General features: G+C 45.1%; 1 protein-coding gene across 1 annotated transcript in view; it reads right to left on the reverse strand.

Annotated features, from left to right (window-relative positions):
* The window catches only part of Antxr1 (ANTXR cell adhesion molecule 1), a 185,601-nt gene that overhangs the window by 120,146 nt on the left and 38,633 nt on the right, over window positions 1-26,822 (reverse strand). Inside the window, 6 exon segments of the mRNA XM_005071117.4 lie at window positions 3,959-4,019; window positions 14,730-14,810; window positions 16,128-16,196; window positions 19,058-19,137; window positions 20,271-20,304; window positions 20,841-20,922. Of these exon segments, the coding sequence (XP_005071174.2) occupies window positions 3,959-4,019; window positions 14,730-14,810; window positions 16,128-16,196; window positions 19,058-19,137; window positions 20,271-20,304; window positions 20,841-20,922 (407 nt within the window).

Here is a 26,822-nt window from a genome sequence, read left to right on the forward strand (position 1 = left end):
GGGCTTCCTGCTGTGCATTTTCACCGACAGTATATGAGAGCTCTTCCAATCAGAACTATCTTAAATTAAGGGTGTGTGTGTCTAGAAGACCATGAAACATTCCATTCAGAAGAAGGCCTAGCAGCAAACACGAGTGCTTGCAAAACACTGAGAAGGTCAAGAAATGAAAACACTGCCTGACTTCTCCCGAATGAGTCTATTTCAAGCATCTACATTTCAACAGCAAATGTGAAGGCTTTTGTATGACTTGCTTTTGTATGAACCTTTCCTGCCTCATCAGAAGCAGTGGCAAACAGTGGGATACTCCAACTGCCTCTGAAATGTCGTGTGAGGGACTGAGTATGACTTCCTTTCTGGAAGTGCTGTTAAGGACTTTAAATGAAGACCAGATTTGATCCCAATCAGTTCTTGCCTGGAGTCCTTGCTTATGGAGCACGTGGTGAACTCTGAGTCTGAGGCCCATTGAGCTCAGCACACACAACATGTGTTTCCTAAACAGGAGTTCAGCTAGGTGGAGCCAGCCTATGGAAGGGTCAACTTTCCTAATTACACAGAGCCTGACATGCAAGGGTGTTTAATATGAACTTTTAAAGGAAGAAAGCAAAGCTATTTAAGTGAAGGTGGTGTCAAAGCTACCACACAGCAGGTGACTACTGTGTGCTTTGTAACAGGGACAAGTCAAAGCAACATGCTGAATGACCACCACATATTGGTCTGAGGTGGGGGTGACAACAGGGAATGGAAAGGGACTATAGAATGGGAGGGAATACGTGCATCTCAAGTCACTCATTCACAACAACAGTTACTCTGAGCAAATACAGCTCCACCGTCACTAGACTTGATTTTTCCAAGATAGTATGAAAATTGGAATCTTTAAGTATACTGGTGTTTTAGCATATTAACAATAACTGTATTTTTTTCAACTGCAGTGTGGATAAAAAAGAATGCATGTGACTGTCATTCAAAGCCTGCAGGCCAGCAGTTTCTGCCTCTGAGCCTGGTGGCATTCTGCAAAGGCTCTGCTCCCTTGATACTTTGACTAGTGATACACCTTTTAGTGACACGTACTTTCATTCTCCTGCATCAATGAAATCAGGTTCTCCCTAAACCTGCTTGTATATGAAGCTGGCTATTTGAGCCCAGATTCTTCCCTTAGTATTTATCCTGTGAGAACCTTATTCCTCTCCACACCCCGCTGCCTCACACAGTTCCTGACACTGGACAACCCACCCAGAGAATCTGGCAGATCTCGTGGGCCCTAGTACACATTAAGTTTATGTGTATAATTTTTCAAATTGTCTCCAACACCTTAGCGGTATCTGAGGAAGACTCTGGATAATTTGTTGAGTCTAGAATTATTGAGGAGGTTTTTTTTTCTATTGTCTAAATGGCTATTGCTTTTTAACTGTGTTTTGTTCTGGCTAAACAGATAAAAAAGTGTAAGACCCTCTTACAGTTGTATGGAAGGAGTTAAAAATGATCAAACATAGAAAAGTCAATGGTATTGTGTTTTAAAGGAATACATAAATGAAGACACTCATCAGATTTTATTGATTGCCTATTTAGTGCCAGGTGCTTTGCTAGGCAGGAGGACATGGAGAGCACTAAGGTGCTTAGGGGAAGGAGCTAATGGTTCTGGAGAATTGGAAAGTGCCCATCCCCTGCAGGCTTTCTGATGCTTTCTGATGCTTTCTGATGCTTTGCAGGGTTACTACACATCCAAGACTGCAAAGCCAAAGCCTGGTTTTCTTCATGCATGAGATAATTGCACAATCAAGGGACTTCCTTGTCTTCTAATTGCTCCAAAGTTCAGGATTACAAAAAACATATTGTATTCACACACGATACACGAAGTTTAAGTATTCTGCATAGTCCACTCCTTACGGGAAGCTCACAAAGCTCAGGAGTGACTGACCTTAAGTCAGTAAAGTCGAATCCAGCTTAGGCTCTGCCCTGCACAGGCCCTTTACATGGCCCTGGCATGAGTTCACCTGGTCATATCTGACAAATTTCTCTCCCCTGTGTTTTTGAATTATTAATTATATATATATATATGTATGTGTGTGTGTGTGTGTGTGTGTGTGTGTGTGCAACTGATATATTCTTGATATCCTTGGAATCTCATCAGAAGAGGGCATCAGACCCCCTGGAACTAGAGTTACAGATGTCTGTAAATCACCACGTGGTTGCTGGGAACCAGTGTCCTCTGCAAGAACAGTCAGTGCTCTTAACCCCTGAATGTCTCTCGGGGCCACCCACTTCTTTTTTCTTACAAGGTATGCAATGGAGCTCAGGCTGGCCTTGGATTGGCCATCCTTCTTCCTCGGCCTCCCAAGTGATGGGATTGTACATGTGAATTACTACACCAGGCTTTCTCTGGAGATGTTCTCCTGGAGTGATACCTGTGGTGAACACATTCCCCTGCCATCTGTGTTGCCAAACAATAATTTATATGAACATAGGATGGAAATCTTTTCAAATTGCTTTTCTTTGGGAAATTAACACATGTCTCTGAATAGCCACCATGTATTTTGCTAACAACTTCACACACATGCGTATGTATACCTGTATGTATATATTCATGTATGCACATATGCATTAATATATATTCATGTATGCACATACACAAGCACATAGGTATGCAATAGGCATGCAATACATATGCACATACATATGCACAGATGTATGCACATATGCATGTACATATATATGCACAGAGGCATGCACATAGGCATTGAATCTCACTAACATGTTCATTTGTATTTATTGTGATGCTGATGCAGATTTAGTGTCTACCTTCTTGGCTATTTTCAATTGCTCTCAAATGCAATCAAGAATTGAGAAGGAAATCCTTGAGCAAGCCCCTCGATTATACCAGTGAAATATGCCACAAGCAAGCTCTTCCTGCAGGATCTACTGTCTCATCTGGGTTGGATGACATATTTCTGTTGATAATTAATGACTGGCATTTGGTGTTGAGAGAGGCTAAAGATGGAGCATTGACAGGGACTCAAAACAGTGAGTGACAGGAACTCACAGAGTCCATCCTTGTGTCTCCAGCACCCATCAATGTGCCTGGCCCTCTGCAGGTTAAAAAGACTATTAAAGGAAAGAAGACTGACACCTGTGTACGAGAGAAGCAAACGTTGAAGCCATAGGCAGGCCATTATAACACAAGGCTGGGCAAAGCCCCAGTTTTCATCGCTTGGAGATTATATTGTGACTCAAAGAAAAGGCTGCTCTCTAGACATGTCCTCCACTGATGATAAATTCTTTATTTATTTACTTATTTATTTATTAGGAGTACAGTGTTCTGCCTGCACATTGTAAGAAGGCGCCAGATCTCATTACAGATGGTTGTGAGGCACCATCTAGTTGTTGGGAATTGAACTCAGGACCTCTGGAAGAAGAGCTAGTGCTCTTAACCTCTGAGCTATCTCTCCAGCCCCCTGATGATAAATTCTAACAGACTTTACAATGATGCCTGGAGTTCTATACCACATTTTGTAAGTCCTGGTAGATGGAACAATTAAGATAAAGTAATATATGAAGCACACAGAATACTTAAGAGCAACATTTCAGGGGAGACCCAAGGCTAACTGTGACCTTCTGGTGTGATCTGGATTGTCACAAGGAAGGACAATTCTACCACTCACAGACAGGACAGTGTTGGGATCAGCCTTACGTCAAGGTATTTCCAGTATTTCTACACTTTCCTCATATTCATATCCCACAAGAGAAGGGGATTTCAACAGTTTAGTTCAGGTTTTCCAGCAACTGACATGTTTTTCCTCCCTTTTCCTTTCCCCACAGCAGATTTTATTAGCAATTTATAATTTTTTAAAGCATAACTGCCTTTTGCCCCACTCCTACTCCCATCCCCTTAAAGCAAATATAGACTTGAGCTAAAAAATACCACCTACTGGATGATAGCAATTAGCACTTAATTTCAACTTACCTCCTGCGCATATGGTAGATGGTTCAGCTGCTAGAATTTCGATGCAGGATTTCTTTAGAATCTAGGTGGAGAAGAAATAAAACAGTCAATGACGGGCTTGTTTTACTAAAAGAGAGAACTAAGACAGTGCTCTCAGATACAAGAAAGAGAAGTTCAAGGACATCAGAGTGCAGGAGAAACTGTGGGTGACACACTATTGTCAATGCCACACATTAATAAGCCAAGCTGTGTCAGGTACTGCTGAGAGCCCAAACAGACATAAAAACCATTCATTCACTTGGTCCTTCAGTACTTACTTTAGGTTTTTATTGAACCTATTATACAGGAGTCCCGTTTTGAACCAAGAGATTCAATATGGCATTACAAATGTTATCTCTACAATTCCTTCTCTGGGGGAGATGTGAGCATGTCAACAGTTGGGAGACCCTACCAAGAAGAATTCTCAAAGGAGGCATAGCTCATCTTGTGAAGATGGCCGCAGTTTTGCTCAGAGGATATAGCTTCTCACAACTAAATGTGACTTTCATGGGGCATAATAAACAATGGCCAGTCCTAGGTAGGACTAAAGCTAAAGGGGCAGCTGGTAGGGGACAAACCAGAGGGTTTATGGGGAGACATTTGTGGGGATAATATGCTAAGGGTTCCCAGAAAAGGCAGCTGAGCATGGGACTTTAACAGAGAGCAGTTGGCTCAGCAGGGGTACAGTTGGGGAAAGTAGGGAGCACAGTGGAAATACAGGGCACAAAAAGAGTGAACAGCAGAGAGGAGTAAGTGTGAGCACAGACATGGCTGGAGAGATATGGAATGGCCCTCTTGCCACAGGCATGGTGGTCACGCTGCTCAGAGTTCCTTTCATGGACAAAGTCTGGAAAGTTGACCTGGTGTGCTTTTCAGGTTGCATGTTTGCCTTGTTTACACGGAACATGTCCTCTAGCTGAGTCAGGCAGGACTGAAGGAGAGCCTGGGGAACTCTGAAGGCTCTGACTGGGTCATGGAAGCTTCTCTCCACCATCTACTCATTCTACCCCCCTGCTGAGTACTGACTAACACTTCAACCAAGTATTTTAAAGAAGTAGGGGCACTGATTTAATCTGTCAGTCAAATATGGTTGGGGTTTACTTAACATGAAAGCTGAGATGGCTCGGAGAGCTGGAATGTACCATTTCTGAACTTGTAAAAGGGTGTATGTTAAATCAACTAATGGTGTAATTAATAGAATTCAGTTTGTAAAAGACAGACGGAAGTGTCTTTTAGAACTGGGAGATGCCTATTTGTCTGCATGGATGTTTATTTAGGTAAACTTCTTATTCCAGCATACACAATCCACCCTCCCCAATATATGATCAAAAGGACAATAAATTACAGTTCAGAGAATGGACTCAAGGGTAAATGAATGAAAGATGGCATGAGGAGTGAGCTCAGGAAAGATGTGCAGGGAGGGGCTTATCTCCTGTAGCAATGGAGTCAGCGCCAAGCCTTCCAGTAGTAACGGCCGAAGAGGTACTCAAGAACCACTCAGTCCATGGAATAAAAGCACACCAGTTTCTCAAGAAAGACAATATTTACCCATTCCAGGGAGAAATCTGGGCGTCCTTAAAGAGCAGCAGTACAAAAGGAAATGAACAAACAAGCTTAAAATGTATCTGGAGAGCAGATGATAAAAAAGTTACTTAGATATGTTAGTTAGTTACAAGTGTGACTTCTAACAGTAAACATTACTTAGATACCTTAGTAGTTACAAGGGTGACTTTTAACAGTAAAATTGCTTAGGTATGTTAGTAGTTACAAGTGTGACTCTTAGGAAATGCTACACCTGCAAGTCATGAAAAGCAGCATTTCTTTGTCAACTTTATTTTTAATCATTCATTTATTCTCTTTTCCCCAACCCACACAGGTGTGGCCTCAGTGCCTCATCCCTGTTAATCCCTGCAGCGACCATGTAATGTTTTGGATGTCACATCTCTCTCTCATGCATCTCTGTTGGAGTTAGAAGTCCCTACATACCTGGTTCTGGACACTTCGTTTCAATGCTGAACTCTTAATTCCCCTTTGTCATCAGTGTGACTTGACATCAGGGACAACCCCAATTCTACATCTGGGGAACAGGCATGTGGCTTCCCCATCCTATGGTCCATCTATCTTAGGCCTAGTAGTATCCTAGAACAAGGTACTATCTTCCTCAGCTGGCACCCTACCTGAATGTAATGACTACCCTCCCCTACTATATACTGCTTGCTGGCTCTCCCACCTCCTGGATCACTTTACAAGTCTTCAGGGATAGATCTCCAAACAGACCACGTTTAAAGAGATGGAACAAATTCAAAGGGATGCCCCAGTAAACAGTGGCATCAGAACAACACAGAGCTGTGTTTGGATGTTTTGCAAAAATTCCTCAGATTTTCTCTAGAAAGTCATATCAATAATTTAATCATTCACAACTGAAGATCTATTTCAAAACAGTATAAGAATAAAGCCAAGTTATTGGGTCTGTCTTTTTTATCCCATTTTCCAAAACGAGTACATAACATGTCTGCTCATGTAAGTTCCTGAGTTTCCATCAACACTTGTAACCAATTGTAACATGTAATCAGAATTTGGTAAAAAGTAATTTCCATGAATCTTTGACTACAGACACACTAACAGGGTCTGTCATAATAAACACACACCTTATTATTTCCTTGAAGTGTCTGCAATTAGCTGATAACTCTAAGGAGCGTATAAAAGGCCAAAAAATGTCAGCCAAGCGCTGTGACCCAATCAAGTAAAAACACAGCTTTCCCAACCTTAATTTAAAACATCTGGAAGGGGCCATGACAGCCAGTAGAGTAAAATTCACCAGTTGGGAGATAGGCAGGGTTTGTTTTGGGATTATAGCTCCTGCTAGCTTGAAATCTCTGCTTTCAAAAGATAGGAAAGTCTTAATAGTACTGGTGGCTCTTGGGGGTGTGGTGACCCCTTGATTATCAGCAGCCCAGACTTTATTGTCATCAGTCTGCCTGAACTGTAGCCAACAGCAGGTCAGTGCAGAGACTGGAGGCTAAAGGTAGGAGCTAGAGGCCCCCCTTCCGCACAGGCAGTAGTAGCCATGGAGAATATATGGATATATTGTTAGTTCCATATTCCCTAAAATGGCAGTGTCACTAACTATGACAATCTGGACTCAGTTCAGGCTGGACACAGAGGGATGGCTGGATGACAGACAAAAGCTTACAAGCAGCATTCCTCAGAAATCGGCCAAAGGGTTCCTGCCAAGAAAACCCACTTCATTTATCCCTTCTTACCTGGACAAATAGGGCACCTGGCTCCCTACGAACACACATCGTTATGCATACCAAAGGCCCCGTGCTATATTCCTGGCTCTTCTTTCCTCCCTCAGCCTCTACTATGCTAGCTCCTAGGCTACTTCAGTTTACAGGCTTCCCAAAGGCTCTCTTTATAACCTGAGAGGCCTTTCCCTGCTTTGATTTTTCTCTCTGCTCCTGAAAGATAGCCCTAGCACTAGCCAGTCTGCTCCTCTCTGTTCCTGGGAGATAGCCATGACTATCTACAGGCTCCTCTAGATGCCTCTGACTACTCTCTCTCTCTACCACCAGAGAGAAAGAGCCATGCAGCTTGATATTTATAATAAACCTTTCTTAAGACCCATGGAGCCGTCCAGTTTGGTGGATCTGTGGGAGGATAACTTCCCATTGGCTGGCTGAATCTAGGCGACCCGAACATGAACAAATCTGTGCCTACCCACAATGTAGATCAGCTGCTCTCCTTCACAGATGTATCACATTTTATAACTATGCTTGTTTGCAATAGGCTGCTGCCTTCCGATTATATGCACTACATAGGTTAAGATCAGATCTGTTCTTACCCATGCTTATATTCACAAAGACTACCTGGCACATAGGAGGAGCTAAATATATATTAGATTTAAAAAGGGGATTCAAGAACACTTTCTCTATGCCCCTAATACAGCAACCCGTCATGTGCTCTCATTTTGTTCTCTGTATAATTCCTGGACCTTTGAATACAAGGCCATTGTCTACACCATCACTGCTTACTGAGTCCCTCCCAGGAGACGGCTCTGCCACCTCCATCCCTTTAATGGGTGATCTTCAAATCATAATGTTGTAGGTGGTTTGATCTAGGGTAGCTTACTTTTAAAAGACCTCACTCTCTTTGCTTGGGAAGACCACAGAGGTCTATGTTTAGAGGGTGGGCTTCCCCAGAAGGGTCATACAGTGTCACAGCTGATGGCAGAAGGCATGTCGGGTAAGCCTGGGACTCTTTGCTTTTAGAAAGAGCCCGACAAGCTGGGTGGTGATTGCGCACGCCTTTTATCCCAGCACTCAGGAGGCAGAGGCAGGCTGATCTCTGTGAGTTCAAGGCCAGCCTGGTCTACAGAGCTACACAGAGAAACCCAGCCTCGGATAAATAAAAAAAAAAAAAAAAAAGAAAGAGCCGACAGCCTGACCCATGCAAACTGGTTCATTCATGAATTCTAGATCATTCTGTGAGCTCCGATGATTTAATCCATGATTTATGAGCTAAATATGAACAAAGCCAGACACCATTCCTAATCAAATTCCTCCCCACACTTTAAACCAGTGGCCACATATCTGGTAACAGCAGAAATGGGCCAGGGTTCATGTCGATCTCTAAAATAAATGCTGAGTATTGTACATGTGTCTTTCTGGAACACAGTGATTTTATGTGCTCTGATACAATATACCAAGTAAAGAAAGCATAAGCTTACAGCATGTGGAAGTTTGGGGACATATCTCCAGCCTGTATAAGTAAGCATGTCATTCTTTGTAACTTTACTGCCCAGTGGGAATCTGGTCTGGAGGCAGACAGGGCAAGCCTGGGAAACGGAGGACATTGTTAGCTCTCCCACTAACCCGTGTTCCCACCATGTCTTCAGGAGGAAAGCTCACATAGCTGTGACCACTGGATCCCAGTTTGCTCAGCAGGAGAATCTGCTCACTATCGCCCCCCTCCATTGGAGCACCCCACTAGTACAGCAAGCTTGCTTTTCAGAAGCCATTTTTCTATGAAATTACGGCTGTTTCCTAAAGAGAGGAAACTGCAGAGGCCAGGGAGGTAGCTGTGACTTGCTAAGGGCTCCTATAGCCTCTGCAGCTGTGGGAATCTGTGTGACTTGGGGCTTTTTAATAAGCAGAATAAAAACAATAGCAGGGGAATGCCTGGCCCCAAAGTCTGCAAAGCTGCTGTAATTAGTGACTGCTGAGGCAAGTGATTTTTTAAAAAGTCTTTCTGCTCTACTCCAGCGACTATAGTTTGATCCTATTTTTATTTTGTATTCCAGCCTGTCAGTATGAACAGGGGAGAGAAGGCTGTCTCTTGTCTCTTTAAGCTGCACTATTGGATGCCAGGGTAGGGGAAGGGCTGAGGGCATTCTGCTCAGCCACAAAATGTCCATCTGTTGTTCAGTGTGGGTCTTCCATGGGTCACGGATGTCATGCAGCCATCTGGGCAGCTTTATAATGGGTAAATATGTAAGGCATGGTGCCAGAAACAGGACAGACCGGCAGCCTCTGGGGCCGCACAACTTAGCATCTGTGGAGGGAGGGGCTGGCTTATGGTAGGGAAGAGATCAGAGAGAGGCTCCCAGAATGGCTGCCACTAGGGTTTCGGGAGGGGAAAGCTCATGCTGCAGGAGACACCAGGGCAGTCTCCAGGAAGAGACACCACAGTGCCTTGGGGTTGGGATGAGTCTTGAGGCAGGAGCTGGGTGGGGCCAGGAAGGGAAGCAGCTCTGAAGATGAGAAATGAGCTGTCTTAAGGAAAGGGCTACTGCTGTGGAGACACTCGCTCTGGAAAAAGCTTTTAGCTCCCTGAAGCAGGACAAGGACTGCAGGGCTGCGTTGTGGACTCTGACTGAGAGGAACCCTTAGTTCCCTGTCGGGGCTTAGAAGACAAACTCTGCCTTTTGTCATAGTTGCTAGGCTCCAGGCCAGGTTTGGGGGTTACATCTTCTGCCTTCCTATGAACAGAGGGAGAAATCAGCACAGGATCTGGTTGCCATAAATAGGAATAAATTTTACTATACTTATAGGGCAGATGTGTCCCCAGTTTGCTGATCCTACAGATTTCCTCAGAGGAGGTTCCTGCCAACATTCGCTCAACACTCGTTTATTGTTGATCAAACACACAGGCTGTGTGCGCTGACTCACTCCCACTAATAGGAAGCCAGGCAGACTCTTCAACATCTATTGGAGGGGAAACCTCTGAGGAGCAGATGCTGAGGAGCCAGTAGCTGGACTCCCCTTCCCATCCAGACTCCCCCTCAGCTGCAGCGAGTGGGGACAGCAGGGGACAAAACATCACCGTAACTGGGTCAAGTGTCAGGAATCAAAGCTGTCAACCGTTTGAGTATTATTGGAATCCTGCTCTCCTGCATTTTCTGGTGTCATTGCCCACAGCATTCTGAAAAGGCAAACGAAGGTCCAGGGGTACGGTCGGATCATTGCATCACGGTTTCACTGGAAACCAGTGACAAATTCAAGTGGTGGCCAGTGGAAATTCCCCAGTGAACCACACTGAAAGAAAACGAAGGAGTGGGCTCTTTCTTTACATTTCATCTCCATATTCTGAAATAGCAAGTGGAAATGCTGCGAGGGTCCTGGGAGAGTGAGTCTTGCCTAGGTGTGAGGTTTCAAACGTTTCCACCCGAATGGCTCCTCCCCCTGCACTTTTCATCAGGATGTGGGGATTTTATTACCTTGGGACTTTTAAACATACTGAGTAGAAGTGATAGTTTACATCTTGAGCCCTACAATCCAAATGTTCCTGACCTCGGAGGCTAGGCAGAGCTGCGGCTGTCTGAAACGCCATGGAAGAAATAATAGCTTAGGAGGAATGCCTACCCGAAAGGACCACAAAGTCCAATTGTCAACCTGTCCCCGTCTCATGAGCCACTGAACACCAGCTGAGCTTATGGAGGTACTCCTAATGCAGTGGTAGAAGGCAAAGGACTCCCCACCCAACCAGTGTGCTCCAAGATCGGGACCCACGGGTTCTGTTGCTTTAGTGTAGCCATGAGAGTTATGTTGCGACATTTCCTGTGTTTGGTCTTCAGTCTGAAGTGGAGCTGTTTCTGGCTTACACTGCTCAGCAGAGCTGGGGACCATTCTCCTGAGTAGACACCGGCAGCATCTCCTGGACTGCCGCTCACTTGCTGAGATGTATGGTTCTGGTCAATTCACTGAACCTTTCCAACCACACGACATCCAGTTTACTGACGGTTCCAGTGAGGGTTGAATGACATAATTAGTCTAGTGACTGCACAGAGAGGCTTTTGTTTTTACTTTCTTAAAGTCATAGAGAGAGGAAGAACTGTGGGCTACCTCAGCTCTGTGCCCACGGAAACATTACCTGGGCATCAGCTTCATCATCTGTAAATGGTAACAGAATATGTACTGTATGGCAATGGTAGGGTTTTTAAATGGATAGGATTTAAAATGGGTGTAATATTAAGGGGGGAAAGGGGACATTTGTTAAAGTAGATTTACTTCGACTGCTGACTTCCTTCTGCTCTCTTTCTCCCACACATGGACACGACAGATTCTGTAAGTCTGGCAGGTAGCACTTCTGGCAAGTATTAGGAGGCTTGAAGTGTGTTGAAATGACCAAATTAGGCATGAGAGGCATCAGAGGACCTGGGGATGATTGTCCTCTGGGCAAAGAGCTCCTGGGCATCCAGTGTCCATTGTACTTCTCAGATGGAGAAGGTGGGGCTTTTAGAGACACCACTGGGTTCAAGTTCCCTAGCGGCGTTATGAGTATGACATATGTCAGTTTATCCAGCCTGCCGGTGGACCCCTGGCCTGTAACTTAGGATAAGAGGTGGGCCTCCAGAGAAGAGTTATAAAGGGTCCCTGGGAAGCTCAGCAGCCAGTGACATCTCTTTTTCCTCACCCAGGCACAGACTTTGTCACGGCTGGTTCTGAGTACTTAGTCATCTCCCAGGGGATTGTGGGTAAGATGCCACTGTGACTTTGGTTCTTGAGCCTTGGGGAATGGCTACTCTATTTTCAGCCTCTGCACATGATTATCTTAGAGCAAACATCACCGCCTTCAAGGCTACCTGTTGCTTCATCTCATGTGCTAACCTCTGCCTTACATACTGCTTGTTCATTCTACCGGGCACCATCTCTGGACCACGTGCTCCGCAGCTCCAAATCTGCACTTTAAGGACGACTGCGTTTTACCTTCCCGGTTATCTTCTTAAAGGATGCTGAATCACTGCCACCCTCTTCAGTAGTCACCCGAGGCATTCGCTATTTCTTCCTACCATTTGTTACAATTTAACTTCATATATTTATGGGCCTCTCCCACAGACTTCCTGCCTTGTTGGGACAGAGTCACTTTCTACCTCACTTATAACTGAATGGTCAAAATCTACAATAAGAGGTTTCCAGTCAGCATCTTCTTTTCTTTTTTGGTGGGGAGCAATGCTGGGTACAGAACCCAGGGCTTCACAAATGCCAGACAAGCAGCTGTGAGCCACCTGTCCAGTCTCTCAGTGAGTACTGGATTCATGAATCAATATTGCTCTTGCACCTTTAGTGAGGGCTCAGGAAAGCAGAAACCTTTGTGACCTGTTCGAGCCATCAGAAGCTGCTCTGCAATCTTATTTTAGATAATTAAGTCCAGTCCTATTTTATTACAAGATAACCAGCCACAGGCCAGAGATGGGACTGAGCGGGAGGGGGTTCCTCGGGTCGGGGGAAATGATGGCTTTCGTTTCTGATACTGGAAAGGGAACAGAACCCACCTCTTAAAAGCAGCCAGTCAGCTTAGGCCATAATTATTTCTGTCTGAATTGGGAAGGATGAACCCTGCCATATTTGTCTCTTTCTCTGTCCAAGTGAACCAGTTAACACAGCCATAAACATGGGTTTTCAGTCCTGGGAGGATCCAACCCAATGTAACTCCCAAATAAATGCTCATAAGAATGCCACCATTCAGTTAAAGTTTGGAGACGTGAGTCTGCAGTGGGGGTCACTGTCCTGCTAGAACTTGTAACACACCCTTGGATTTATTCCAGTTTGGGGCTGGGAGTGGGTTACAAACACCCTGGCTCACACTGAGTCGTTAGAGCTGAGATATTCAAGGACAAGGCTGATTCACACAGATAGAAGGGCCAATTATTTGAGTAAGAATTAACTCCTGAAGGACCCTGGGCATGTGGCTCATGAGAGCTTTAACAGGGAAAAGAATCCCACCCTGTCCAGAAGCTGTCCTTGTTGGGTCTCTGGTTGGACATTGTCTCTGGTGTCCCTACGCTCCTATGTACATGGACAGAGAAGAGCTCAAAGACCCCAACACAAAGAATTGATAGGGATGCTAATTATGCTGACTTGATCAGAGCACACTGTGTGAATGTACTGTGATATCACACTGCCTACAGTCGTGTGTATGTACTGAGACATCACATGTCTACAGTTGTGTCTGTACTGAGACACCGAATGCCTACAGCCACCCCACAATGAGTGTGCTTGATCTCCTAAGCTAAGCAGGCTTGGACTTGGTTAGAACTCAGAAAATAGATCTTACATTAGACCCCAGAAACATACAATTATTACATGCTAATTTAAAATAAAAACAAGTGTTTCAGTGACACCACCCACTGCCTGTAGGTACAGTTAGAACCCTTTGGAAGCTTTTGCAAATTTGATCCAGGCCAATGTGCTAGCTTATCTTCCATTTCTCCTGAAGCCACCCACAGTCAGCATTATCATTTGTCATCCTGTAGATAGATTCCACACTTCTATAGCTACTTCTCCTCTATGCCAACCACCTCCTCAGGGTCTTTCAGCAGGTCAGTCCGCCTTCTCATGGAACGTTCCCTCCCACACAGCTTCCACAGGATCCAAGGCCAGCCCAAACCCCACTGTTAACGTTTTACAGTGCTAGGTTGCTGGTCCATGTGGTGCTTTAGTTCTGGTCTTGTATTACCAAGCATGTCACAGCGACCCCAGACATTTTTACACACGTGTGCAGAGTTGACAGGACAGTTAGAAAGAACTGGTTCTGCTTCCACCATGTGGGTTCTCTGGGGATTGAACTCAAGTAGTCAGGTTTGGCAGCAAGTGCCTTTACCTACTGAGCCATCCTGCTGGCCCATACAAACATGCAGGGAGTTCTTCCTTTGTGGACTTTAGCTGGGTCTGATACCCTTCCGTTTTCCTATTTCTTTCTGCCTTTTCAGTACACATCCAAGACAGGAATTCCCAGCCTGAAGTTTTTCATAATTCTCCAAACTTCTGCTTCTGGATGCACCTTGGCTGACTACAGTGGGGTGTTTGAGGGATGATCTCAGAGCTGACTAGAACCACAAGTGGAACTCTTACCTGATTTTTACTTTGTAATTATTTAATTTGTAATTTATGAGTTAGATTTTTTTTTTTACAAAAAAAGGTGTCATGTCTCTGAAAGCAGCTATGTTTAGTCATGGCTGGATAGGCTGGGAGTCAGTCAAGTGCAGACTCTGAGAACAGAGGCTGCCTGTGGTTTGGCGTGCTGCCAGGGCAGGGTCCTCTTCAACTTGTAGGATGGAGTTGGCACAGGAGAAAGAAAAGAAACGTGATTGAAAGGCTGAAGGCAGACCCAGGACATAGCAGACGAAAAGATAAGTGAAGGAATGTTCTCTCAAGCAGCACAAAAAACAGAGCGTGCATGGCGGGGGAGGGGATTCAGGGGAGAGACAGCAGCCTTAACTGCAGATCAGCCCTTTGGAAGGAGTCCTACTCACTGAGTGGATGATGCCTTGAAGAGCCTGGAAGCCATCGTTCACAGGAAACACATGGTCCTTACTGTCTGCAATCCGAGCCAGCTGAGAACAGACAGACACACAAACATGTAAGGGGCGTGTCAGACACGGACGGGAGACTCAGGAAAGCAATGCTGTGCTGCATGGTTTTGTGGCACCTATGTTCAGAACCCAGAGGAATCTGGAGCCTTCACCAGGCTCAGGGCCTCATTGAGGGCCCCTCAGCAGTAACAAGCTAACCAGGGACCCCCTGGAGCAGGCTGCCTTTGTTTCGGAGCAGAGGTAAGGCTGCTCAGCTGGATGAACACATGACTTGGGCTGATGTATTTGTAGATTTGGGCGACCACTGGCTTGTTTCTCACCCAGATATCTGCTGGTAATTTTATCGAAATCGAACAGACTGGAGTCCTTCCAAAGCAATCAGAGCCAAATTCAGGCATTCTTATAGCACCAGGCTGATGAAAGGGGTCCCACCTTTCACCCCAAATGCTATGAGGGTCAGGCTCATTGCTTCTTCCTTCACGAAGCAGGAGACAGAGGACAAGGAGTGGCTGACCAATGACCCTTAACATTCACAGTTCTGGGACTGCCATAGAGGCCATGCCAGTTTTAAAATTGATTTACATCGTTTTTACCGATTGCAAAAGTAACATACTCATTATAAAAAACTTAGAAAAATATAAAAGTTAAAATGGAAGAAAAACAAAGCCTGTTCATAACAGATCTGTACCTGTGTGTGTGTACTTTGTTCTTATTGACAACTGGCTATGTATAAACTGTTGTACTCTTTCAATGCAAGCATACATGCATTTATTCCAGAAGTGGGCAGGTACTACTCCCACCGCTTTGTAACCCTATCTTTTTTCACTCAATGACTTACTGAGAACTCTGTGTCGCTATAACAAAACAAGCACAAGACACACGGAAGAGCTCTTATTATAAAGGACGCTGGCACGCTTCTACTTCTGGGCACACTTCTCCAACTAGCCCTACAGTTTTATATTGAAAGTGCATTACATTGTTAATAAGCAAAAGAGGATGTCTGTCATTTAAAAAAGAAAATTGTATTTGTCAAATTAAAATTTTTAGAAAGGTTTCTAAGTTAATTGAGACCTGTGTTGACACCTTGGCGACTTAATGATACCCAGAAAGTTAAACAAAAGAGATGTGCCCTGGGTGGTCTGTGCTAAGACCCCAGAAAGCTCAAAGATGATGTCAAATCCTTCACACAGCCAAAAGTTTCTTCCTGCCTAGCTTCCCAGAGAAACATCCTTTAAGGGGCATGTATTCCACAGATGACCCCGCTACGCTGAATGAACTTGCTGTCCATCGCTCCTGAGCTCAGCACATTTCCAAACAGGGGTAGATCCAGGCCCATACCTGAGTTTCATTGAAATCCTTCACACCAACACAGTAAACAATCGCGCCAAGGTCTCGGGATCTGTTCGCCTGGGTGAGGAGACAAAGGAGATTAAACAGAGGTGTAGTATCTCCCTCTTGATTTCAAGACTGCTATCAACCAGTCTTGACGTGTTTCCTGAGTACCTACTCTGTGGCAGGTGACACAGTGAAGGAGCAATCCAGATCCCAAGGAGCCCATGCTCTAGTGACCATGAAAGGCTAGGTGAAGCGTGTGGCTCAGAGGGCAGTGGTTAGATTAGGAGGCACCCACCAAAACAGACTTCAGTGACAGTCCTGGAAGGCTATGGGAGGAGGAAGGATGACAGGGCAGATAAACCACATGGCACATCCGGGAAAAATGTCCACCTTTGCTATTCGTGAAGCAGGTTTTATTGGCGTATTTTCATCTTTGGGGGTTGATAACACAGTATTACAAAGGAATGCAGCCTTTGGCACCAGATATCCCTGGGCAGACGCTTGACTTCACTCTGTAAAGTGTTTGGGGAATTAACTGTGGTCATATGTGCAGAGCTCACTGGCACTGTGATGTTCCTATTGTCAGCATCTTTTGTGAACTACAAGCCTTTACCTCACTGACACAGAGCCAAGCAGTTTGATGGTAAGTCCATATCTGAATAGGATCCCAGGATCTTTTCTACACTGAGAAGGCAACATACTGAAAAATATTCAGGTTTTGGCTTGGTGTTATATTTGATGTATTAAAGGTATTTTGATTTGCTTTGGTATTTGTTTTCCAGATTTCCTGTGTTTCAGGCCAGAACACAGGAACTCCTTGGCTCACGGAACAGGTGCTCAATAACTAATGAACAGTAAGTATAAAGCGCCCAATATAAGCATACTGATTTGAGTTGTAATTTCTCCCGCTATGAGAAGTCAAACCCACTTGTTTCTCCCACTGACTTCCAGCAGGGACAGAATAAGTATTTCCTGCTACACTCAGAATGAGATGAACCTTGAGATACAGTCTAGCCCTCACTCATCTCCATCAACTCCAGACTCCTATCCTCTAGCTGGGCTTTCTGGAGAGTCACGGACAGGGGAGGGTTCATGTTCTTTGCATCTTCTCTGGGAACGCTTTCTTCTGTTGGCATCAGGATGCTGAGCGCTTAAGTCTGTATGTGCCATACCTAAAATTGCTTCCAGCTAACGTCTGCTTCAAGTCCCTCACACTCATCATTTGTTTTATTCCAGTTCTTTCCTTATTAGGGGTTTTACTTTATTTGATGGTTATTTAGTGCCTAAATAAGCCACTGCACATTCCATCACATAGTGTTAAGTTTAGAATACAGAAACGTATTACTCCCCAGATGCTCAGGGCATCTGTCATGTTAGCTTGTGTTTCCCATGCCAGGCTTGTGCTCGTGGGAGAGGGAAGAAAGGAAAGCATTTCATGGCAGAGCCCAGCAGCTGGGCCTTGCTCTCGTGTGTGCCTCTAGGGTGTAGCCAAGTCCAAGTTCATAATGAACAAGCGCACTGCTTCACATCTGTGGATGGAGTTCAGTTTAAACTAAATAGTGGTCAAAAGACCCAGGCAATTGCAATGCTGCCATTAATGTCTTCCAGCATCTGGCCCACCTCCACTTTGTATCTTTTTCCTTCTGTGTGAATTTCTGCCTGGGCCTGAGTGAGCCTGTGTCTGCAGTAAGACTTCAGTGTGTCTGTGGACTCATGCACCAGGACACAGGCCACCTACCAATAACCACACCTCTGGAAAAAAATAACTTTCTCTCCAAACAACCATTGACGCCAATATCTCCTTAGCTGGGTCAGCGTGGGGGGGGGGTTGAGGCCTTGGGCATCCCTCCTCTGGGGGAATCGTTTTTGAGAGCATAAAGGAAAGGAGGGCTGGAAAGATGGTTCAGCAGTTAAGAGTGTGAAATGCTCTTCCAGAGGACCCTGATCTGATTCCCAACACTCATGCCAGACAACTCACAACCAACTGAGACTCCAGCTCCATGGGGAATCAATGCCTTTGGCCTCTGAGGGCACCCACACCCGCAAGGTTGCTCAAAGCATCCATCACTCCAGTTCCAGGGCATCTGGCACCCTCTTTGGACTTCCACAGGTGCCAGGCACACACATAGTACACATGCACACAGAAAATAAAGCTGTGGTTTTTTTGTTTTTGTTTTCTGATATGTGGTAAAGACAACCCTTAGAAAGGGAAAGGGAAGAAGAAATACAGAAGACTGCAAGTGTTCCACCATCTCTGTGAAGCTCCGTCTCCTTGGCTGAGAATCTGTTTTGTTGTTGTTTATTTGCTTTGTTTGTTTTTCGAGACAGGGTTTCTCTGTGTAGCTCTGGCTATCCTGGATCTCACCATGTAGACCAGGCTGGCCTAGAACTCACAAAGATACACCTGCCTCTGTCTCCAGAGTGCTGGATTAAAGATGTGCATCAACCGCTGCCCCCCACACCCCCAGCTGGACTGAGAATCTGAATTTTCACTCTGGTGGACTGGTTCTTATATACCTCAAAAAGCTCTTTCTCATCTAACATTTTAGTAGAAAATATGAGTGAAAAAGGAAGAAAATTGGTACCAACATTTTTTTCTTTAAAACAGATATGATAGTTTTTAAGCTGCTAAAGTAATACAGTACCTTCAATAAAGGCATAGTAGATTTTATTTTGAAAGGAGAAAAACATTTACCATGTAGGAAACATGAAAATTCACTTTAAAATGAATCATTATGATTATTTTTACACATGAACCAGTCCCATTCAGGTTTTTTTTTTCCAAGAATGACTATTGTTTTGCCTGAATACCGAGTTGGATCATGTCAGAGAAAGGCCCTGTTCTCCTCACACACCCAGGCACACACTACACACTCTAACTCTGAGCTGCACACCCAGTTCGTTTCCACACAGACACAGGGGCTGTTACTCACCTCCCTCTCTGAGTAGAAGAAGAGATCTTCATGCAGCTCCCCATCCGTCAGTGCGATGATAACACTTGCTGTCCTGTATCCTGTTCAAAGCAACAGAGACTCTCTCACTTGTCCAATACCCCCAGGACACCCCCACAGAGACCCTCTCACTTGCCCTGTGCCCCCTGGACACCCCCATGAATCCCTGAGATTCTATCTCTCATAAGTTCGATCACTGAAAACGAACATGGTGAGAATCGCCAGTCTTGATTTGGGGTGTGGAAGCGACTCCAGCATGAGTTTTGTAGGGTCAGACTTCTGGATTTCTCAACCTCATCTCAACATATAGGCCGACCCCGTGACATGTCTGCTGAACCAGTCAGTCACTGCGAACAGTTCCAGTGACCAACGGTCCCCAGGCCTGGGGCAAATTCCACACTTGGACTGTATTGGTCCTTGAATGCCATAGCTGACCACATACACCACACTTGGAAGACAGTTTGCCAAAACATACTATTTATCAGAACTTGCAAGATGACCAGAAGTGTTACAACTGTTGGCAAAATCTCCTGGAACTTCCAATGCTACTTAGACTTCCAGTAACAGTATTTACAATTGATTTTGCTCAGCAAGTTTGGGGCCTGACCTATTTGCAGCAGTTTAATTACAATCAAACAGGACGTGACTATCAGGAGGAAAGTCCCCACAGTTATGTGGAATCCCACTGAAGAGACTAGTGTGACATACTGCAACACTCTCCATGAGGGAGACTAATAGTAACTAGAACAATGATGGCATTATATTCCTCTTTCTAAGGACTTTCTTAACCACACCTGATGCATTTATATTTAAGTGAAGGGATATTTAATTAAAACTTGATCGAAGTATCAGATTCAACCACAGGAGCTCAGAGAGAGACAAGACAATTAAATCTGACACAAAATCCAAGACCTTACTAGCCCATTCAAGTGTTTATTAATTTAATGAATTCATCATGCAAAACTACTCATGCAATTTGCAAACTGTAGCCATAATTGGATCTTAATTGTTTTAAGATAATGTTTCCTGGCACAGCATGGCAGAATTTGGCCTGATAAAAGCCACATTTCAAAGCACTCCTTAATATTCCTATGAACCATGTCACACATGTACTTTGAAGTGTAAAAATTCTCTTTCAGAAGCAAACATGGAGAAATGAAACACTTTATAATGTGGCTTTATGTTACAATCTTACCTTGACTGTTTTCATAGTAAATCTGCTCACTGGCCTGAAAAACAGACAAAGAAGCCATTAGACCGTTAGCCACACAACACTGCTCGCCAGTCCAGTAGCATGCATGCAGGCCCGAGGATCTGTTGCTTGTCTGCAGCTAGGGCTGTCTAGATCCTTAATATGACTTGCACAGGTCTCACTCAAAATGCCAGTGCTGATGTTCAGGTAAAGTGACTCTCACAGACTGTTGACATGGGTGGAGATCTTCTCAGAGACTTGGAAAGATTTTTCTTTACAGCCAAAGGTACTGAAATTCCACTTCAGCCATTGTGGCTGCCGGTCACAAAGGACACTTGGGAGAATGAGGGGACTTGCATGTGGCACAGTCCTGAGTGGCATCTAAGTCCTGGCTAACAAACCCTTTGTGTGTTTCAGTTAAGAAGGAAAAATCCTTATGGGGGAAACCGTGTTCCCTTACCACTGGGCATTATTAGTCCCCTTAATACACATGCTTTGTCTCTCAGCCATCTCTACGCTGATATTCCAATGTGACTATACCAGAGAGTTTAAAACTGTCTTGAAATTAATTACCCTTTCAAATCCTTCGTGCATGTAAGTGTCTCCTCCTGGCAGAACTTTCTGGAGTTCTTCTAGGCCTTGTCGGATCTGTTCCCTGAAACCCAAAAGTATCGTGTTACATGAGAGTATTTTCCCCTTGCTGGTGACAGTCATGCACACCAGTTTGCTTTTCTTGTGCATACTGTATTGCTCCAGCACTTCCCCAAAGCCACCAGTGGGAAAGTCTGTGGGTTACATTATCCATCCGGGTTCAGCCACAGCTAGAGTGGGATGAGTTAGATTTCTGGAACCTTTCACAAGGATCTCCACTTGCTTTTAAGATTTGGTGACACGGACAAAGCTTTCTTTCTACACTGGAAATGAGCCTTGCAATGTTCCTGCTCCCAATGTGACACACAGCCACACCGGTGGAGAGGTAGGTGGCTTCGTAAGCCAGAGAGTGATGAGCACCAAGAAACCATTAGAACCAAGGAAGGCCACCTTAAGCTTGCAGCTGGGAGGAATCCGAGCAAATGATGCCAAAGGAAACCGCACAGTCAGCTTTGAAAGCAAAAAACGCATGACATCCATACTTCCCACGCAAGCAGGGGCGAGTGGTGGCTGATGCTTGTGTGCTGTTCCTCTGTTTGGCCAAGGTAACGGTGGGGGCAGGAATAGGAAGAGGGCCAGAGCTGGGGTGGCCTCGGAGCCACGTGGTCTTGCAGACTACGCTCTCTGCAGGGTAAGACACACACATCCATGTTCCCAGCTCTGCAGCAGCAGCAGCAGCAACAGCACTGCGCTATTGCCGGAACTTCTGAGGCCTAACCTCACTCATAAACCACAAGCCTGTGAGAGGTTCAGGATGGCCTTCCTCCTGCTTTGGTTTCGTGGTGGAGGAGGAAATGCACAACTTAAACCAGGAAGAAAGAGCCTTCAAGTCAGAAGAGATTAACATTCCTGGGGAACACGGTACACCAAGCCTGGTTCAAGGATGCTGACTTTGCCTCCTGATAACCTCTCAAAGTGGGTGCTCTTGTCCCTTGGGTTCAAAGAGGGCAAGAGGGAGAGCAGAGACTGGAAGTCAAAGGTGCTGCCTCGACGGCCACTGCGCACACCTGCCAGGAGCTCTCCACGGACAGACTGCTGAGTACAGGCTGATATGACGTTCCCACGCACTCAAGCCTTGTGACGGCTCTTCAATTCCACAGCTAAGGACACTGAATCACAAAAAATCCCGGGAACCTGTCCAAGGCCCCATCACTAGGATCCTAGAGGTCCTACTATTATAGCTGCATGCCAGGCTTTTTCTTGAATGGACTAACTAATGAACCTGTTTATCTCAGCAACTGTTTGGGTAGGAGTTCTAATGAAAAGCACCAATCCTGCATGAAAATTGATGTGACAGGAGGCCTGGTTGGTGTTGGGGGGGGTGGATCACCAGGCTGTTGGAACATTTTAATGGCACGCTGAAAGAGCTTGGCACAGGTTCCCACTCAACACCACACCACTCAAACTTTGGGAAAAGTGCAAACTATGATCTGGATATCCCATCAGAACCCAGCTGCCCAAGGTGGCCTCAAGAATTGGAGACCTAACTGGACCATTACCTGACTCATCAGTAAATTGTCTTTGTTTATCTCCAAAAAAATCTGGAAATGGATCCACATCCAACCCAGGCAGCACCAGGGGCTACACCACCGTCTGACCTGGCAGAGGCCACTGGAATAACACCTGGACCTCGACTTCCTCCACTCACTGTGTGTGAGGCTGCTAGAGTCTTCTTAAAGTGAAGATCAAATCATACCATTCTTGCCTCTGCTCAAGACCCTCCCATAGCAAGTCACTGTGTCCGAGGCACCTCCCTGTGGCTTTGCGACACCTACAGGTATGACCACTGCCTCCCTGTCCAACCTCACCTTCACTCGCCTGCCTCCACTGTCCCAGCCTCAGCTGCACTTGTCTTCTTAGGCTTGGAGACCCTCTCTGCACCATCAACCCCAACAGCCTGACTTTTCCTTGGGCTGGGCCTGTTTGGATCCCTGCTATGTCTTCTGGGTCTTGTGACTGGAACTTAACTGACATTCAACAGATTCTTGTGAAGTAGGAAGAGGAACATGCACCATCTCTGTCAGTCACCTCTGGAAGACAATGGCCTCACTTGACCATGTAGCGGAAGGCCTGGCCTGGTCACTGACCCTAGGACAGGTCTGGGCCCTTGTGGTGGACGGAAGCCATTCTTTGTGCTACAATTCTTCCATCACCTCCCATATTTCAACATTCTGTCAAGAAACACAATTTCAACTGTGTTGTTTGGTTGTTTGATGAGAAAGAAGTAACATATGCTTTAGTAAAAGAGAAAAGACAAGAATGCTGTTCCCCAACAAGGCTACAGGAGGTGCAGGGATGGGGAAGGTACCTGTCACCACCTGGCAGAATAATGTCCTGTGGATTGGCAATCCATGAGTTCCCAGCAGCAAAGACAGGGATGGGAAATCAGAGTCTGTTCCTGAGCACACACAGATGGCAGTGCCAGGATCCTTCAAAATAGCTGGGAGGAGGGGCAACCATGGGGACAAAGACTCTCTGAAAATTAGATTTGGTGTTGAAAGTAAATATACAATCCTAAAATACACAAACAGAAAACATCTTGGGAGTCTAAAGCAATCCTGAGCAAAAAAAGCAAATACTTGACCTCAACCTACACTACAGAGCCATAGTGACAAAAATAGAATACAATAGGAGACTAAGAAATAAATCCTCAGAGATACAGTCACCTGATTCTTGACTGTGTTAAAACAAACAAATAAACAACAAAAAACCTCCATACATTGGAGGACTGGAGAAATGGCTCACTGGTTAAGAGTTTGGAGTTTGGTTTCTTAGCGCTGCCATCAGACAGCTCACAATCATCTGTAACTTCAGCTCCCAGGAATCTAACATCTCCAAGCCTCTGAGGACACCTGCACACACACCTCCACATATACAATTAAAAAGAAAATAAATATGCACTGGAGACAGAAGACAGCCTCTACACAAATGATGCTGGGAAAACGGGTTATCCACATATAGAAGGATGTCATTTGATCCCTACCTCTTTCCTGGTACATAAATCAACCCCAAATGGCACATTGACTTAATTGTAATACCTGAAACTCAGAAATTACTAGAGGAAGAGGCAAAACACTTAAGCATAAGCAAGACAAGGAACCTTGTGAAATAGGCGTCGGCACCTCGGGAAATAATAACAAAAACTGGATAATGGGATTGTTTCAAGACTAAAAATTTTCACAGCAAAGGAAACAACCAAACAAAGGGAAAGCCTATGAGTGGGAGAAGAGATGAATATCTAGAATCTGTAAAGAACAGGGACAACAAAACACCCAAATAACAAATAATTCAAACAAAAAACAGGCAAATGAACTTTACAAACAAAGAGATTCAGAAGGCCAAGGCACACACCCTCAACCCCTGGGAAAATACAAATGACATTACACTGAGATTCCATCTCACCACAGATAGAGAATGGTTATCTCCAAGACGGCAAACGCCGATGTGGGAAAAGAGGAGCCTCCTCCAGTGCTGTGGGAGTGTAACGGCTGAAGCCACCAAGGACATCAGTATCTGAAAAGAGCCGCCAGTGACAAAGCAGATCACACCTGGGTAACACCTGGAGGAATCCCGTCAGCCTGCAGCAGGGATGCGTGTGCAGCCGTGCGTATAGCTGAGCCATTCATGATGTCCAGGAGAGGGAACGAGTTCAGATGTGCACCAAGAGATGGATGTCCATAGAAGACACAGTGTACACATGCAAATACATAAACACCGATGTCACGACCAAGAAAACAGACAGAAACAGAGATTACAATAAAAGGTGAAATAAGCTAGGTCCAGAGAGATAAACACTGCATGTTTTGCTTCTATGTGGAAGCTGGAGGAGAAAAAAATTGAACACAGAACAATGTGGGTGTTAGGGCTGTGGAAGGGGATAAAGGTAAAGGGGGAGGAAGATCAGAAGGCACAATAGAGGGGACACATGGCTAAGGTGTGTTGCATGCAAGAAAGAAAATGTCCTGACGAAGCTTGTCACTTTAAACTTAATAAATGCAAATGGAAACATGAATGTGATCTTGTTCTTTGGTCATGCGCTAGTAAAGCCTGGAATATTCTTGGTAGCATTAAAACTGGAATATTATGTTAACACTGAGTTTTAAAAAGAAAGTTTAAAAAATAGCATGTTGTGGGTGTGGAAAAGGCTCCTTGGCTTTACCGTGTTTTTCTTCTGCCAAGTAAAGTATGGGAACGGGAACCGGGGGAACTTTTCTTCTAAGCTCATTTCTTTTCCTGATCTAGTGATTTCCCTCTTTCCCTCCCTCCCTCCCTCCCTCCCTCCCTCCCTCCCTCCCTCCCTCCCTCCCTCCCTCCCTCCCTCCCTCCCTCCCTCCTTTCCTTCTTCTAGAAACTTCCCTGATACACTGGCTTTTTAACTGGGCACCTGTTTTGTTGCCTTCTCAAAGCTCCCTTTCCTTCTCCAAGTACCCACAACATCTAGAAATCTGAGAAGCAACAGAGGCCTGGGACCCATAGGTCTGCTCTGACCCAGGGACAGCTAGCACTAAGGAGGCAATGTCATCTTAGAAACCTAAAGGAGTAGGGAGCCAGACTTGTATAGGCTGAAGACCTCTGGAAATTCAATTATTGGTGCAACATTAATTTCCTGGGAAAAGAGAGGCTGGGAATCCTCCATAAGAGGCTGTTATTTTTCCTTGGTGGTTTCTCTGTCCTCCAGTGTTCCTGCTTAGAAGCTGGGGTTTTCAAGCCACACATCTTACATTCCTTTTGCAACACATAGCACTGAAGGACGGGTGTAGTGCTGGCAACTGTTAGGTGAGCGAGTCTAGCTTCCATACATCATCCATTCCTACACCGATTTGTTAGTGTGCAGTGAGTCTTTGCACGCAGCAGAGTGGTGGCCTGGAGGGTGATGGTGGGAGCGACTCAGTCACAGTGCCCTGTGGATGTGAGGTTGACTTTCTGGGGCCGTAGTCATGCTGTGGTGTTTTGATAATGTCTGCTGATAAAGTATTAAGGAACAACACACACAAGCACACCAGGATGTACTTCCCATGTCTCCACTAGGAAATCCTCCTTGGGGTTATGCTCTGCCTGTCTTATTTTTTGTGCTGTAAAAATAACCTCCACCACACAGAGATAACCCAACATACGAGGTCTGCACTGTCGGTGTAGCAGCTGGCTGTGAAGGAAAATCTATAGAACTGGGCTTTTCTCAAATGCTTCATAGTGGTTGGCTCTGGGGACACAGGGACACGGCCACACATGTGACTGTGCCTTACCCAATAGTTCTCCCAGCATTCCCAGGTGGCCTGTGGCTGCAGTGTGACCAACAGACCCACACAGGTCAAGACACTCTGCTGTTACTCTGGCACCACAAGGTCTAGAGTGAGCGGTAACAATTTGCTTACAGAGCACAAGACCATGGCATCTGTGAGGGTTGGTGGTGAGCTATGAAACACTTGTTCAAGAAAGGTCTTTCCCGTCTATTGCTGAGTTTATTTCTAAAAAGGGCAACATCCCTTTGTTTTATCTCTACAGCAAGATCCTCTTTTCATTACTGATGATGCCTGTAAGGTATATTTTCTCTCCACTCTCAAAAGCTTGTCAAATGTTTAGCAGGTCATTCTTTTAGTATTCTCAACTCAGAATTTTTAACTTTTTTTTTTCTATTTGAGCTAGGCAAGCGCTTGCCTTTTAGCTTCATAAAACGGAAAGCTAGTTGCTGCTGTCAATCCCTTTACCTCTTCTAAGAGACACCTTTGCTGCTGCCTTCTCCTCCCACACACTGACCCTAGCTGTGTCCCACAACTGCTGATACTTGGGTTTTCATTGTGGTTCCGTTGACAACGCCATCTAACTTCCCCTCTGCTGCCTTCTTCATCAGTAGCTCGCCTTTGACATAATGGTCTTGGACTTTGCCTAGTAAACAGTTTTTCTTCG

The sequence above is a fragment of the Mesocricetus auratus genome, unplaced genomic scaffold (assembly GCF_017639785.1).
Source record: "Mesocricetus auratus isolate SY011 unplaced genomic scaffold, BCM_Maur_2.0 Super-Scaffold_100676, whole genome shotgun sequence".
In the NCBI taxonomy this organism is placed as follows: domain Eukaryota; kingdom Metazoa; phylum Chordata; class Mammalia; order Rodentia; family Cricetidae; genus Mesocricetus; species Mesocricetus auratus.